Consider the following 15,521-nt stretch of genomic DNA (forward strand, 5'->3'; position numbering starts at 1 on the left):
CCAGTACAGATTAACTAGTCCACTGGCAAAAAGAACTGTGCCTAATGATATGATAATATTTCCATTCTATTGCCCGTCTCTTGCAGGATTACAGGAGGCGAGAAGAGCCTGCACATTCTAGTAGCCTCATTTTCAGATCTAAGTTCCTTACAGTAAGACTTACTGAGCATGACAGTCATCTTAAGATGTCTGTAGTAAAGAATACATTTTTGTAGTTTTTCTCTTACTTACTAAAACACTGTCTATAAGTGCTTTTATATGTACAAAATTGTGCTATTGTTTAAAATTTGACATGTCCCTTTATATTTCCATACTTATTTCATTGCTGACTGGAATGGCTTGTAGTGATTTTAGTCTATATACTAATTACTCTTCTCAAGGCTGTAACAAAGCATCTGACAAAAGCAAGGGAAGAGGGGTTATTTGGGCTCGCTGTTTGAGGGCAAATCCTCTGATGATGGCACGAAATGATGACAGGAGTGTGAGGCAGCTAGTTGAAACCCAGAGTTGGGAAACAGAGAGAGAAGGACACCAGCAGTCAGCCAGCTCTCTCCCTTTAATTTAGTACAGGTACCCAGCATGTAGAATGGTGTCACCCACATTTTGTAGCAAGCTTTCTCATTTGTCTTTGTTTTGGGGCTGCCAGCCCCCAAATAATGACATGGAGAAAATATGAAAGCTTGAACTTTAACTTAGGCTTGTTTCTAACTAGCTCTAATAATTTACAATTAACCTTTCCCTGTTAATCTACGTTTGGCCACATAGCTTTTTATCTCTCCTCCATTCTGTATGTCTGACTCCCTCCATGTCTCTCTGGTGTCTCCCTCCTCTCTTCTCCGCAGAGTTCCTTTCTCTCTGCCATAAGTCCCACCTAACCATTCCTGCCTAGTTATTGGCCATTCAGCTCTTTATTGAACCAATCAGGTGCCTTAGGCAGGCAAGGTAAAACTGTAGCATGAATTCTAACTGTTCTTAGTAATGAAAACCCGGAAACAGCAATCAGGGGTGGAAGCATAGCGGTCCAGATCAGAGGAGCATAGCGGTCAGCCACTAGAGTTCTTAGCTATAGGGTGATCCTGTCCTCAGACTGCCTCCTCAAACCGACAGCTTCCTTAGACTGCTGTGGCAGACTGCTCCTCAGACTGCATCTGTCTCCACCAAACCTGACTGAAACTGAGCTCCTGTCTCCTCCCACCTTATATTCCTCTCTCTGTCCCACTATATTCTTTTCTAGTACTGGGATTAAAGGTGCGAGCCGCCACTGCCCAGATGTTTCTCTTTTAGACTGGATCAATTTTGTGTAGCTTAGGGTGGCCTTCAACTCACAGAGATCTGTCTGCCTCTGCCTCCTGAGTGTTGAGATTAAAGGTGTGTGCCACCACTGCCTGGCCTCTATGTCTAGCTAGTGACTTAGCTCTGAACTCTGATCTTCAGCAAGTTTATCTATGAGATTACAAACAAGATATCACTATTTACTCAAATATTCCATGGTGTGGAGGTCCTTCTGTCCACGTGTTGCTTTTATTGGTTAATGAATAAAGAAATTGCCTTGACCTGTTGATAGGGCAGAACATAGGTAGGTGGAGAAAACTGGACTGAATGCTGGGAGAAGGAAGGCAGAGCGAGGGAAGCCATGGAGCCACCGGAGAGAGACGAGCTGAAACTTTGCTGGTAGGTCACAACCTCGTGGTGATGCACAGATTACTAGAAATGGGTTAAATTAAGATGCAGGAGTTAGCTAATAAGAGGTTAGAGCCAATGGGCCAAGCAGTGATTTAATTAATACAGTTTCTGTGTGATTATTTTGGGTCTAAGCTAGCCGGGCGGCTGAGAACCAAAAACCTAACTCCTCCAACAATTCCACAACAATATTTAGTGTCATTTAACCTTAGTTAACCCAATTAGAAACTCCTTCACAGGCAAGGACAGAGGTCTGTCTCCTAAGTGATTCTCAACCCTACCAAGAGGACAGCCACTATTAACCATCATGGTCTGTATTTACAGTTACAGGCATCTAACCAAAGAGCTTGCTAGCTTTTCTGGTCTAGAATGAATAGGGTACCACTCACTGTCCATCAGTCCTTGATTCAGTGAGAGCTACCCTTACAGCAATGGTTCTCAACCTGTGGGTCCCAACTCCTTTGCCAAACCTCTTTCCAATATGCCAAACATATTTCCAAACATATTACAATGCCTAACAACAAAATTATAGCTACGAAGTAGTTTTACGGTTACGGTAACCATGACATAAGCTATATTAAAGGGTTGCCACATGAGGAGGGCTGAGCACACTGTTAAGACAATTGTAACTCTTCTCTTTAGGTGTCAGTATCTGTGTTAACGAAGGTACTTTGTCTAAAATGGGCTACAAATCGTGACTTCACACCCATCTTCTGAGCACACCAGATGATGGCACATTACAAGAGCAGAAACCATACTGGCTTGCTTCTTTGACGAGAGGGGAATTTCTTGGTCAGAAGGACAGTATATGGGGCAGCATGGCAGTACAGAAGTATTCCAGTTATTAATGTGAGACGGTCATAATAGTTACTTTTGTCTGTGAGTACACAAAAGGGGGAAGGAAGATGATTTCAAAGGTGTCAGTCCATCATGGCCAGAGCGCCTGGTAGAAGAGTTCCCACCAACCTTCTACGAAGAAAAGTAGTAGAAGGAGCTAGAGCAAGATACATCACCTAAAGACATAGCCAATGACCTACTTCTTGCAAACAGGCCTCACCTACCACCAAATAATGCTCTCATACCATAAGAACCTATTGAGAGAGCAATCCATTTGTCGCTGGAGGTGCCATCAGAAATACTGTTAGCTTTACTAATCATCTAGGGTTAAGAATGATCCAATCAGGCTAACAATCAAAATCAGCACCACAGCTAATAGAACTAGCAGGGAGACGATCCAGGTCTACAAAGAGGCTCCTTGGTTATAATAAAAGGCGATTGAAAGTAACAGACCTGCTGCCTTCTGGGTATCCTGCTGGGCTCCTTGAAGGCAAGCATCTCAAAAAGACCTTAGAATCAGTCACCATTGTTGTAAAATTGCCTTCTAAGTAGGGACAGTAGTCCTTGGAAAAGAAGCGTTTTTCTGGTGCCATTTCCTTGGTAAATCATACCCTGTCACCCTCCAGCACAAAGTCTCACTTTCCCTAGCATTTGGAAGAAAATGCAAACTCCTGTCTGTAAGGCACAGATGGTTTCAGGTCTCAGCCCCCTCCAACTTTATCTCCAGCGGTTCCTTCCCAGCTGTGTTCGTTATGCCCTGTTCCTTTTAACACGGCGGTTAGCCACACTTCAACACCCCTTTCCTTCTAGTCCCAGTCCCATCCCTTTGAGATCTGTCAAAATCCGTCTCCACAGGCATGGCTTTCTCACCCAGCTTCCTGTCCATTCTATTCCACACAAGATACAGCTATTCAATAATGCCCCAAAATAAATCAGTATGAGAACAGAAACAAATCTGTCCTACTGGGTTTTAAAATGTTCAAACGCTTTTGTGTGTGTACACTTAGGAGCAGGGAGAAAAGATAAACAGGCATCCTTGGCTACTGCTCAAATCATTAAATTCTCAAGTGGTTGTGTACTCCCAAATCCTCAGAAGTCAGCCCAAGTCATTTTCAAAAGGCCAAGTGGCCCCAGTCAAAGGCCAAACCATTTAGGAACACAACTCGCGTGGCCTTTTACAAAATCCAGGCTGCCCCGCTGGCCACCACCACTGGCCGAGGCCAGGCAGCGCGGGAGAGGGCCGGGCCGCGCGGCGGCGCTCCGAGGCCGTTAGGAGCCTCGCTCCGTGGGCAGCACCGCTCACGCCGCCCCGAGGGTCCCGAGGGCGCACTCGGCCCGGTGTGGCCGTTCAAACCGGCGAGTGTGCATCTCCAGCGTCCAGCCTGCCCCGCTGCGGCCGCCCGACGGACACGCTTCTGCAGGGCCCGCCGAGCCCTCGCTGAGTAAGGCCGGGGACCCCTGACACCTCCCGGGTCAGGACCTGGGTCCCGCGACTGTTAGCTGAGCTTATTTGTATAAACCTATGGGTTCCGGTTTAAAGAAACAAAGCAAACCAACAAAACATCAAAGCCCATCTAGGCTATGCTGCTCACCAGCCATCAGCTGGGAAACAAACCCAGGGCTTCAAAAATCTCTCCGGGCGAGCCTCAGGGAAGCGCAGCCTGTGCTCCTAACGCCCTCTGGCCACTTCCGCCTGGATCAGCCCGTGGGCTGAAGAGCCGCCCCTGTAGCCCCAGGAAGGAGGAAGGAGAACGGAACTAGGGCATGGGGCCGGGAGGGGAGCAGCGAGAGCCGGAAGTGAGTGGCTAGCGAGGATCTCTGGAGCTCCCGGGCCTGGCGGCGCTCTAGCCGCCGCGCGCCGTCTCGATGCCCCCCCGCGTCTAGTCTATTTATTGTCGCGGGGAAGCAGCGGCCGCCCTGTACCCGGAACAACAAAGCACGATACACGGAGCCCGAGCCTCGGGGGCTCCTAGCAACGGGCCGGGGCGGGAGTTCCATGGAGACTGGGGAGCGGGCCCGCCTCATCTTCATCCTTGTCCTCCAGCTTTTCCTCCGCGTCCGACGCAACCGGCAGCAGCGCTGCCGCCGCGTCCTCTGCGACCGCCCCGTCTTCCCACGGTAACCCCCGTCGGCGATCCTGGGGTGGGGGGCGGTTGAGTGGGGAGGCGGGCCCCGGGGCGGCCGGAGAGCGGCCGGCGGGGTGTCTGCGCGCCGGCCGGGCTGCGGTGGACTGTGCAGGGCGGGGACCCGAGCAGGGGAGCGCCACGGGCCACCGGCTAGCGAAGAGGACGGGTCGGGCGGCTTGGGCATCCCCGTAAGGATAACGGGGTGGGGGTGGGGCGCCCCTGCCTGGCCGCGCAAGACGGGCAGGGATGGTCCCCGTCATGGAGCCCGCCTCTGGGGGGAAAAGAGGGGCCAGCCAGGCTACTCAACGAGGGGTCCGATGCTTCTCAGAAAACTTGCGGCGGCCCCTGTGCAGCGACTCGAAGGCTCCCCCAAATAGCGGCACGGTCGCCTCTTGCTTCTGTCACTTGCCCGGAGGCCCGCTTTATAATAATAGTAGGAGCCGAATTAGGCTTCGGGAAAACGGATCTGGAAGGCGGGAAGAGAAAATGAATTGTGACTAGGGTTTGTGCAGGGATGAGAGTGGAGGGGATAATCGCTTCATAATCGTCAGGACCGGTCCTAAAAGTAAATAAAATAGGAAATGACCGAAATAGAAAACCCTCCTTTTTTGCCGAGCTGTGCATCTGCAGGCTCTGCCAGTGTGCACATTGCATCGAGAGGCAAGCTGCAGCCGGTCCACATCTGTGAGCTCTATGACTGCATCTGTCACCTGCAGCTCTAGAGCGACACTGGCAGTGACTAGTGTGGACTTGTGTGTTTATGGTTAAGAAGAATACCTTAGAATTGCGACTTGTTTGTGAAACCATAACAGATTCCTGAGGTCATTGCAAAGGGGAAATGTAAGAAGGGCATTCAGTTTTCTGGCCGTAATTTCCAGTCTCTTTCCAAGTTTGAGAAAATTGCAGTCCATTCAAATCAAGAAGTGACGTGAAGCACAGTCAGGTTGAAAGAAGTATTTAGGGTTTGGCTATGCCCTGTTAAATATTTATCAGTTTGTGCTTCTCAGCCCTTCGTCACGAACTACTTGTTCTCTGCTTTGTTAAACCACGTTATATGAGGCGGAATGGCACATGCCTGTGATCCCAGCATTTGGGAGGCTGAGGCAGGAGGATTTGAGGCCAAGGCCCACTTGGGGTACATAATAATAAGTTCCAGGTCTTCCTGAGCTATATATCTGTCTCAGAAAACAAAATAAGGCTGAATTTTCCATTGGTAAGGGAAGTTTCTCTGGTACAAGAAAGGTCATGCTCTACAGCAATAACGTTTTTGTGGTCAGTAGGAACAAAGCTCTTCGTACAGAGCTGAAGGTTACTGATGAAAACAACGCTGATATTCATAAAGGCAGTGTGTCAACCGCGGGTTCAGTTTGTCCCTTGCTAAGCCTGGCTTCTCCTAAGCCAAAGGATGTCATCATTACCCCCGGTCCTCTCCTATACTCTGTGCTCCCAAAATGAGTGCCAGAAGCTGTAATCATCTGCCGCTGTGTGCTTTCTTGAACAAGAACCAGACCGGGTACACTTTTTTAAAGTCATGTGTTTTCATTTTAAGCTTCTAACCAGGACTTTTGGGTCAGTGTTGTTAGCTGAAGTATTTGTAGGTTTACAAGGAGATGAACAGTTTCTTTTTAAATGGATTGGAAATTTGTACATCGGAAAACAAATTAGGTTTTAAAATGCTTGAGATGAAAAAGTCAGTATTTTCGAAGCCATGGTGAGGCTGCTTCCTGTATGTCTCTTCTGTGGAGGCTGGTTGGGGATCACCCCACTGGATGCTGTGGTACTGAGCTCTGGGGTCTCTTCACCTGTGTGTATAAGGAACACCCCCACCACACACACCTCAGAACTGCCTTTAGACAGCAGTCCTGTAGAGCTGGACCGTTTGCCGAGACCTCTGTCTCCTGTGGTCCCCGAATGCAGGTCAGTTCTAGCTTCCTCCTTTGATTAGTTCAGTTTCTGCTTTCTGTGGTATTGGCCCAGACTCTCCTGTTCTTACTTTCTCTTTTCCCTTCTGTCCTGATCACAACTGAGTTTTTATACTTTTTGTATTTTTTTTCTGCTTTTTAAGGAGTTGAAACCACATGCTCTGGGCTTGTGTATGTTTTTCATTAATGGAACTTTGTTGCATTTTCGTAGGAATCCTTTTATTTGGAGAATTGGAGTGGGTAGGTCTGTGTTCTTTCAGAATAACTGTTAGCTGGAAATCTATTCCAACTCAAAAGATTATATTGAAATAAACCTTGTGAAAATATTTGTGCTCTTCATCCTAAAGGTGTTAAGAAGCCCATGTGGCACTACTGTTACTATAGACAGTCACTTTTTTTTAAAGGATTAAACGGTATTATAGATCCTATTGTGTGTTATAAACCTAGGATTTTTGTAGCTCTTAGTCTAAAGTGATTTGTAACACCATCTTTTCTTACCATTTTACATCTGAATGTTTGACTAAAACTACATTTTGCAATTTTGAGGGAAGTGCATAAGTGATTTCCATACATTTTTTTTCAGGTGCGAAATAGTAGGAAAAAATTTTTTGGAGGTATAGCTATGAGTAGAACATGCAGAATTTGCTATAAAGTACAACAGATCATGGAACATAACAATATTTTGGAATATGTAATTTCTCATCAGAAATGTGACATTATTTAAGAGTTTGCAAATTCTATATAATGTTGCTGAGTGGGCATGAGACGTTCTAAACAAAGGAGGCTGCTGAGTACCCTGGTGATTGATTTCTTTCTGTTGCATCATCAACCATGTGATGAAATTATTACTATGAAAAATAAAGCTTGAATTGATTTTGAAAGACTTTAGAGTAGAAAATTTTCATCATGTCTCTAGATTAAAACTTTTAGTGTCTTGAGATTTTTAGCTGACACTTGAACTATAAAATTTCATTGAAAATTCTTTCCATTTTATTTCACCTCTTTTTATTGACTGGTGCCACTTCAAGTGTGCTTTTTGTGTAAGTGTAGATGACAGAGAGGTGACAGACATGGGTAACACAACTGACTGAATTTGTGTATTTGAATTTTAGATATTGTATTACATACTCGTTGGTATTGTGATAGTTGGTGTGCAGATGTCATCCTGCCTCATAACACAGCTTTTAGAGGGTCAGCACTGTGAGTCATCATCATATTGTGTGTTCGTATCCTCTATATGTGGATTTTGGAGATTAATCTGTTTACTGGATTGGAAATAACATGTCTACTTCTATTGCACTTGGGCTTTCTAGTGGATGAAGGAGAGCTGTTCTGTAGTACGAGGGCTGGAACCCAGAGAAGAACCTTTCTGAACCTAGTCCCCCCCCCCCCCCCCCCGTGTAATAACAGTCCAACTTCTCTGTGTAGTGTTGCAAGTTCCAAGCACCCAGAGTGTCAGCCATGACTAGGACTTTGTTTTAATGAGTCCAGGCAATTTAAAGAATGGCTGACTACCACAGCTGGAGCGGTAGATGCAAGGATTGTCGAGACACCTGGGATCTTTCCAGACATCTCAACGAATGTGACTTTTGTATTATGATGCATTGTGTCTTTCCTTTAGAAAGCGGTGTGGAGTATGTATTGTCCTATAGTGTGAAGATTCCAGAAGTATGTCATTAATCAGATCACATTGGCAACTCTGCTCACCAGGTTTTACTTGTGACTAAATGGTAACAAGATAATTTGTCTTAAATGCCTGGATTTGTGCAAGAAAACAGGGAACTTATTAAATGTTCAAAAATTACATCAAAGCATTCTCTTGGGCAGTTTAGATCTCTTTTCACATGAGGTCAATGAAACTTTAACATGTGCACTCCCTCCTCTGCAGTACAAAAGTTTAACTATAGCTTATTGTAAGTGTAGTGCTAGCATTAAAAAGAACACTGAGGCCCGGGAAGATAGCTCAGTGGGGAAAGCCCTTGGCTTGCCTGTGTGAGGGCCTGATCCCCAGAATCCACAGGAAGCCAGATGAGGTAGTGTGTCTGTAAGCCTATGGCTGAGAGGGTTGCAGAAACTGAAGACCTGTGGGCCAGCTAGCCTGGCATAGGTAGCAGTGACTCAAAAGAGAGCCTGTCTTAAAAAAGAGGTTGTCCTCTGATCTCCATGCTGTAGCACATGCATATCTATAAACACACCCATTTGTGCATACACACACAAGACAGAAGTGTTAAGGATAGAATTTTCTCATGACCTGTGATTGACAGTACTAACGGTGTCTAGCAAGAAAGACAGCTTTGTATGTAGATTGGCCTGGATGATGGTAAGATTCACTCACCAGGTGAAGATGTATAGCATCTTAGAAGTAAAACATGAATTCAATAGTTTCTAAGGGGTTAGCCTTCCTTCTGCTCTTAGTTGTAATGCAGTGACTTGATCAGGATCGGTTCAGTGTTACTGGTATAACATTTAAGAGTATGGACTGTGCCTACCTCGCAGCCACCTGTGTTCAACATCACAGTTCTGCTTTTTGTTAGTGATATGACATCATTTGAGAAGTGTCTTTCACCCCCGAAGCCCCAGTTTCCTTGTCTGCAATATGGAGTTAATGTCTGAAGTACTTAAAGGGTTGCTGTGAGGACTAAGAAAGCACTTGAGCAGGTGTTGTGAGCCGCGCTGCTCCTCAGTGTTAAAGGGAACCATCAGATCGCTTGATTCCTTCCCTTTGTTCCGGACTCTGTTACATTATTGAAGTTCCTTTTGATCTCCGGCTATTGAACTCATCTCTGCTGTTAGGTTTTAGTGTGTGTGTTGGCAGGGCAGGGTGGGGGAGGCTGCTCTCTAAAATCTGTAATTGTCATCCGAGCATCTGGTTATCACTTATGGCAGATGGACTAAGTAAAGGCAGACCAACAAAGCGTGGTCTGGCTCTGGGTTACAGCTATTGAAATGCTGTTTCCCTGTGGACCCGACTGTTTTGCTGTATAGTACTTCTGAATAAAAGGAATAGCCCTGTTGATTCATTAGCAGAATTAGTCTTTCTTTAGAAGACATTCTTTTTACTTGTATACCTTAATTGGTGATAAACTTGAGATTTGTTAGTGCCCATATCAGTCATTTGAGTTTTCCTTGTCCCTATAATTGTTGTAAAACAGTAGCTTTCTTAGAAATTTAGAAGTAGCTGAAGCTGTTGCTCTCTGCCAGTGATTACAGAGGCTTTACAACTGAACAACTTTTTTTTCTTTTGTGGTAATGCTCAAACCAAACATTGAGGCTACCTAATCAGAGAAATAATTTGATAATTATAGTTAACTATCAAGATAGCTAACTTAAGGTTAAGTCCAAGTCTTTTAGTTTAATTGAACATTTGAAACTGCTAAAAAAAAAAAAAAGTTAGCTGAGGCTGTTGGAGCATGCCTGTAATCGCAGTATCCAGAAGACTGAGACAGGAGGATCACTGAGTTCTAGCCAGCCAGAGCAAGACCTTGTATCAAAAAGAGGTTTTGCTTTAAAAAAAAAAAAAAAAGGATATCACACTCTTGTCCTCTATTTTGTCGAATATCTGAGTCCTGTTTTTTTGTTAAAGTAATATTTTTGTAAGATACATACTATACCATCATAATGCTTCAACTCAGTGGGAGTTATTGCCTGACATGTGTGAGGCCGAGTTTAATCCTCAAGACTCTCTGTCTGTCTGTCTGTCTGTCTCTCTCTCTCTGTCACGCACACATGCACACACACAAATAACAATAAGCAAGGTGTATAATGTTTTAAATATGTAGCAGTAGAGTTCCATATTTTTTCCATGTTTCAGTTACATTTTACATGAGATTAGCAAATCTGTTTATATACAGAGATAAGACTTTTGTTTTCTTGATTAACGGAAGTGAAGTCAGGTTGCTCCTGTTGATTTAGTTGAGCAACTAGATCATTCTGAATCCACCCTGTATTGATCGAATTGTGTTAGCTCTGTTTTCATAGCCACATGAATGGATCTCAGATATATTGTGGGGGAGGTGAGAAGAAATGATTGTGACTTTTATGCCAAAACCAGACAACACCAGCAAAAACCCGTATAGGTTTATAGCTCCTTTAATTTTAGATACTCTGAGGACAGTGTTGGAATACTTCTAAGAATGCAAGTCCTGAGCCTGGCTTGTTAGCTCTTGCCTTTAATCCAGTGGAGGTAGAGGTAGGTGGATATCTGAGTTTGAGGCTAGCCTTATCTACATAGTAAGTTCCAGGCTAGCCAGGGCTCCAAATTGATACCCTGTCTCAGAAAGGAAGGGTAAATGGCAAGAGAGACTGACTGACTGGCTCCAATATGTCATTGTTGGCTCTTTACAGCAAAACTTGCTGGGTTTCAGCTAGTTCTGACACACCATTAGTGTTTCCCCGGTGTTCTTCCCACCAGACTGTTTGTGGACCAGATGTTGCTGTACAGATACGAGGATATAAAGCTAATCTATAACCCAGACTGCGTATGTGAAGATGGGTTATGGTTTCTCTGAACCTCAGATAACTCACAGTGAACTGAAGCTTTTGTGGACCAGGACTCACCCCATTCCTTTGATTTGCCAGACTGTTCTCTGGAGCCCCAGAGCCTTTCTCGCTGTCTTGCTTATAGCTGCTGTGTATCTTGTACAGCTCCTTACCTGTGTCCTCAGGAGCCTTGAGTTGATCGTGGGCTGGCCACATCCCAGGGTCTTTGCTGTTCATGCTTAAGGAGGTCCTGGAAGCACAGCCATGTTGAAGAAGGCTGTCACCAGTTTATAGATCTCAGCAGATATGGTGGGCTACTATAAAAGGTTCTCTGTTCTGTGGTGTTGTGGAGGCTCAAGGAAAATGATCTATGGCATAGCATATATTGGATGAGCCAGGCATGATGGCTCATGCCTGTAATCACAGCACTTGGGAGGTGGAGGCAGGAGGATTAGGAGTCTAAGGTCATCCTTAGCTGCATAGTGAGTTGAAGTCTCTATATGAGAACATGTGCAAAAAAAAAAAAGTCAATATGAATAATTCTCTCATCTTCTTAGCAGCATGTTGCTACCATGAGTTCCAGTATGGCAGACTTACAGCTCAGCAGTAATTTAAAATCTCAGGGCTGTGCAGCCCTGCTTGGGCAGTTTCCTGTGCCATCTGATGAAGGTGTGGCTACTGATGGACTATGTATATGATGGTGTTCATTGTAATGGAACTGAGAACTTCCTGTCACCTAGGATGTTTACTGTACTTTTTCTGTGTTTAGGTATGTTTAGATGCACAACCTGTTATTGCCTCTAGGATGCAAGGCAGAAATGACACTACATATTGTAGGCCTCGGAGTGGTAGGCTTTAGCACACAGACTGGGCATATCTCAGACATGTCTCTGAGAAGCAGCGAGTATTTGTGTTAGAAATGTGTGCCTCCATTGTAGCTTTTTTGTTTTTCACTTGTTAAAATTAGAAGAGCTTCAGATGACTGAAACCAGTGTCTGTCTGTCTGTCTTGAGGTCAAGGTGAGATCTTGATTTGTATCCCTGACTGGCCTTGAACTAGTGATCCTCTGTTCTCACCAGCTACTGAGATTACACTTGAGGGCCACCATGCCTAGCAGTGGAACTGTGTTACTTTGTCTAAATAGAGAAATAAGACTATTATCTATGAACTGCATAGCACCCTGAAAGAGACTTGACAGGTTAGTCATTCTGTGGTGAGCAGAATGCTATTACATATTACATAGCAGAAGCTATTACAGAATACCTTAAGAGATGCCTGGGGGTCCTTGGGTGAAATGAAGAAGGGTCGGGCCTGGGGGAAATGCATATTAAAAGTGCAGTACATAAATGAGAATACCTGCCTCTTGTTTTACTGTTTGTTTTAAATACGTCTAGATTTTAATTTCTATGATATTTATTTGCCACCTTGAATAAAATATGTTCTTTCCATTTGCCCCCAGTCCTTCGATTATTTAGGTTGTTCCAAAAGTGTTCAGCCAAGTTACTGATCCAAGAGCTAAAGACATTTAAATTGAGCCTTTTCTCAAGAGATCTTGAATCTGCAATCTAGTAGACAGAACGCAGAGAGATCCCCTCGTTGGCTGAGTACTCTGCTGAGACGACCTCCAGTTCCAGGCTGCTTAGGGTCTCGCTTCCAAAGGTAGTTGAAATTCTTTCCCTGGACCATTTCTCCTCAAGTACCTCTCATCATCTTGTTCATTCCTAGGTGACACTTTCTGATTATTTTCATGGCTGGCCTATTTGTTGTCTACTTTTACCACCAGACTATAACTGCTGAGGGGCTTCCACCCCTGACCATTGTTCTCTGAGTGAATCCCACAGGGTGTGGTTGACTTTAGTTATGTACTAAATGTGCAGTTGGAGTAAGATTTTGTTAGTTGAAGGAACGGAGACGAGCAGAAAGAGATATGCCGTTACAAATGGTATGCTATAAAGTAGAGGCTGTAAGGGTGCGTTTTAAGTAGATTGAGTTATAAAAGGAAAATTGGAGGTGGGAAGCACACAGCATTCCAAGCCAAGTAGATTAGATCCTATTTTGTTTGTCTCAGGGAGTCAAGAGATTTTTTTTTTTTTAAAAGAAAAAGTAGGAATGTGGCACAATTAGAAAGATAATTCTGGTAGTTACTTGGTAGATGGACTAGATTTTAGACGTTGCAAACACAGAAGAGTTCTAGTAGGAGGCTCTTGCCATAATGCTGTGCAAAAGAATCCCAAAATAAAAGCGTTGCTGTGGACACAGAAAAGAAGCTAGATTCGAAGTTAACATAAGAGGAAAATGATATGCCAAGGAGAGCTCTGGAGTTTGCTGGGAAGGGGTGTGGGCTTCATCCAGGCTCACTCTAGCCCAGGCTAACCTGGAACTCTGTCTGTAGCTCAAGCTAGCCATAAACTATGACAGTCCTCCTGCTTCAGCCTCCAGAGTGCTGGGATAACACACAAGTGAACATTCTAACATTTTTAACTGGGATAAATTAATATTGGATAGTAACTCTGTACATAAACACTAGAAGAAGCAAAGTCAATTTTTTTCTTATGGGATTGGTGACTTTTGTTTGGGTGAGTTGGTTTAATTTAATAGATAGACCTAGTAGATAGTTGGAAATGTGAAATTAAGTCTGTAGTAAGTCAAGACTGACATAGGAGCCAACCATAAAGTTCATAGATAGCAGCTGGAAGCCCAGAAAATGCCAGGAGGACTAAGATTTATGACATATTTTTTTTAAATATGAAGGAAACAGTAACACCTCCAAGCACACAGAGGTTCTCTTTTCAGTTTTAGGGCATTCCTAACTGCCCCAACTATTAATTTAACTTCTCAGGTGCTACTGTAGACTTCCAGAAGAATGTCTGATTTAAGGAATAGACAGAGCTATGAAAAGACAGTAGCTGACTCTGTAGCCCAGAATAGCCTGGAACTCACCTTATAGCCCAGGCTGGCCTCAGCTCTAGGAAACCCTTCTTTGTCTCTGGTTTCTGGAATTGCAGGAATGAGCCACCCCATCCCTTCTTAATGTTTCAAACAATAGTCTGTTATCAGTGGAAATAGGGACACATGGAAGACCCGCTCAAGAGAATCAGTACCTTTATATTAAATGAACAGCCTAAGCTTAATTTTCAAATTTAATGCCTAAACCTGTAGTATATAGAGTTTTCTGGCTTCTGTAGGAACCTAAATAAAGTTTAGCAGAACAATTATTTTAGTCTTTGACAGTCCTGCCCACTTTCCACATACACCTGCTTCTCAACCAACCATTTCATTCCCAGTCAGACCTAGACCTGTCCAAAAGCCGGTAGTCATCATGTATTTTGATTTAAAATAGTTTTATTAAGGCCAGAGTAATTTAAATCTGTAGCTAAATCTAGGTTCCCCCATACTAATTTTATTGATCAGACACATCAAAATTGTATGCTTTGTTTTCTGCTTTTAAATTTGAAGACACATGAAGTGTTTTTGTGTTCCAAAGCTTGAAGACGATAATGAATCACCAGAAACCATTTCCATTTTTGAACATTTCTCTGCTCATGGAAGAGGAAGAAAGGAGATAATTATAGAACAGGAAGAATAGTTCAATCTGAATGCTTAACCATGTGCATTCAGTGTAGGCACCGCGCTCAGTGTGGCACGTGGCCTGTCACTCTGGGAGGTCGTGTGCCCTGCTTTACACATGAGAGCACCAGGGCACCTGCCTCAGTACCTTCCCCAGCCATGTGGCTCATAGAGATTGCCTTAACTGAGTAATGGCTGAGCTCTGTGCACCTTGTGTGCGTGAGAGAACAGTTAAACTCCATTGAATGTGTAGAGTGCCTTGGGAACCATGCCAAGGCCAGGATACAGAAAAAGAATTAGATTGTGCTTCTGAGCAGCCTGCTGTCCACCAAGAAGACATCAAACAGGACAGATTTCACTGGAAAGGCTTCAGTTTGGAAATGTCTGTAACCGGTGCACAGTAACTTGGTAACACAACTCAGAATAAGGATGCTCTGACTTTGGTTTGTGTGTCAGACTTCTCAATTACATTTTTTAAAAACTTTTTCCATATTAGAGTTTCTGGATTTTCGTTTCTAATGCAGACCAAGACCTGCCTGAAAGGTAGTTGCCTTGCTGAGACTGGCTCTGTATCTCCTCAGATGTCTCACAACCTTTTGGAGTTCAAAATGGCCAAGTAGATTGTTCCCCATTCTTCCCTCTCTGGGGCTATCTGACCTTCCTTTCAGTGTCAGTCAATGATAGTGTCAGCCAGAGACCCAAAGTCGCCCTCCAGTTGTCCCATTTCTTGTGCCTGCGTCTGTCACAAAGCCCTGTTTGCCTTGTCTCTTGAGCTTTTCCTTGTCGCCCAGTGCCAGTCTGGTCCACTCTTCCCTGAACTGCTGACCGGGTTTCCTCACCACTCTCCTCTTCTGTCCTCCCATTGCAAAGTGGGAATGATTTACTTCTCTCCCCACCCTGCTCTGCTAGC

At 44.3% G+C, this 15,521-nt stretch overlaps 1 protein-coding gene and 1 long non-coding RNA gene across 5 annotated transcripts in view; one reads left to right on the plus strand and one right to left on the minus strand.

Annotated features, from left to right (window-relative positions):
* LOC148123556 (uncharacterized) overlaps window positions 1-4,246 on the minus strand; it is a 21,232-nt gene extending 16,986 nt beyond the window's left edge. The window contains exon 1 of the long non-coding RNA XR_015739164.1: window positions 4,110-4,246. This is a non-coding gene — a long non-coding RNA (uncharacterized LOC148123556). The remainder of the gene's footprint in view (window positions 1-4,109) is intronic.
* The window catches only part of Tbpl1 (TATA-box binding protein like 1), a 26,968-nt gene continuing 15,322 nt past the window's right edge, over window positions 3,876-15,521 (plus strand). Inside the window, exon 1 of one of the 4 annotated variants that reach the window (XM_048425498.3) lies at window positions 3,876-3,959. Coding sequence is in view for 1 of the 4 variants with exons in the window: in XM_085689229.2 (XP_085545355.1) it covers window positions 4,514-4,635 (122 nt within the window). In the remaining 3 variants the exon portion in view is untranslated. Of the gene's footprint in view, window positions 3,960-4,374; window positions 4,636-12,562; window positions 12,704-15,521 lie in introns of those variants that run through there. The other 3 variants (XM_085689229.2, XM_048425496.3, XM_048425497.3) reach the window with 3 other exon arrangements.

This window comes from Myodes glareolus, chromosome 1 (genome assembly GCF_982192425.1).
Source record: "Myodes glareolus chromosome 1, mMyoGla1.1, whole genome shotgun sequence".
Lineage (NCBI taxonomy): Eukaryota > Metazoa > Chordata > Mammalia > Rodentia > Cricetidae > Myodes > Myodes glareolus.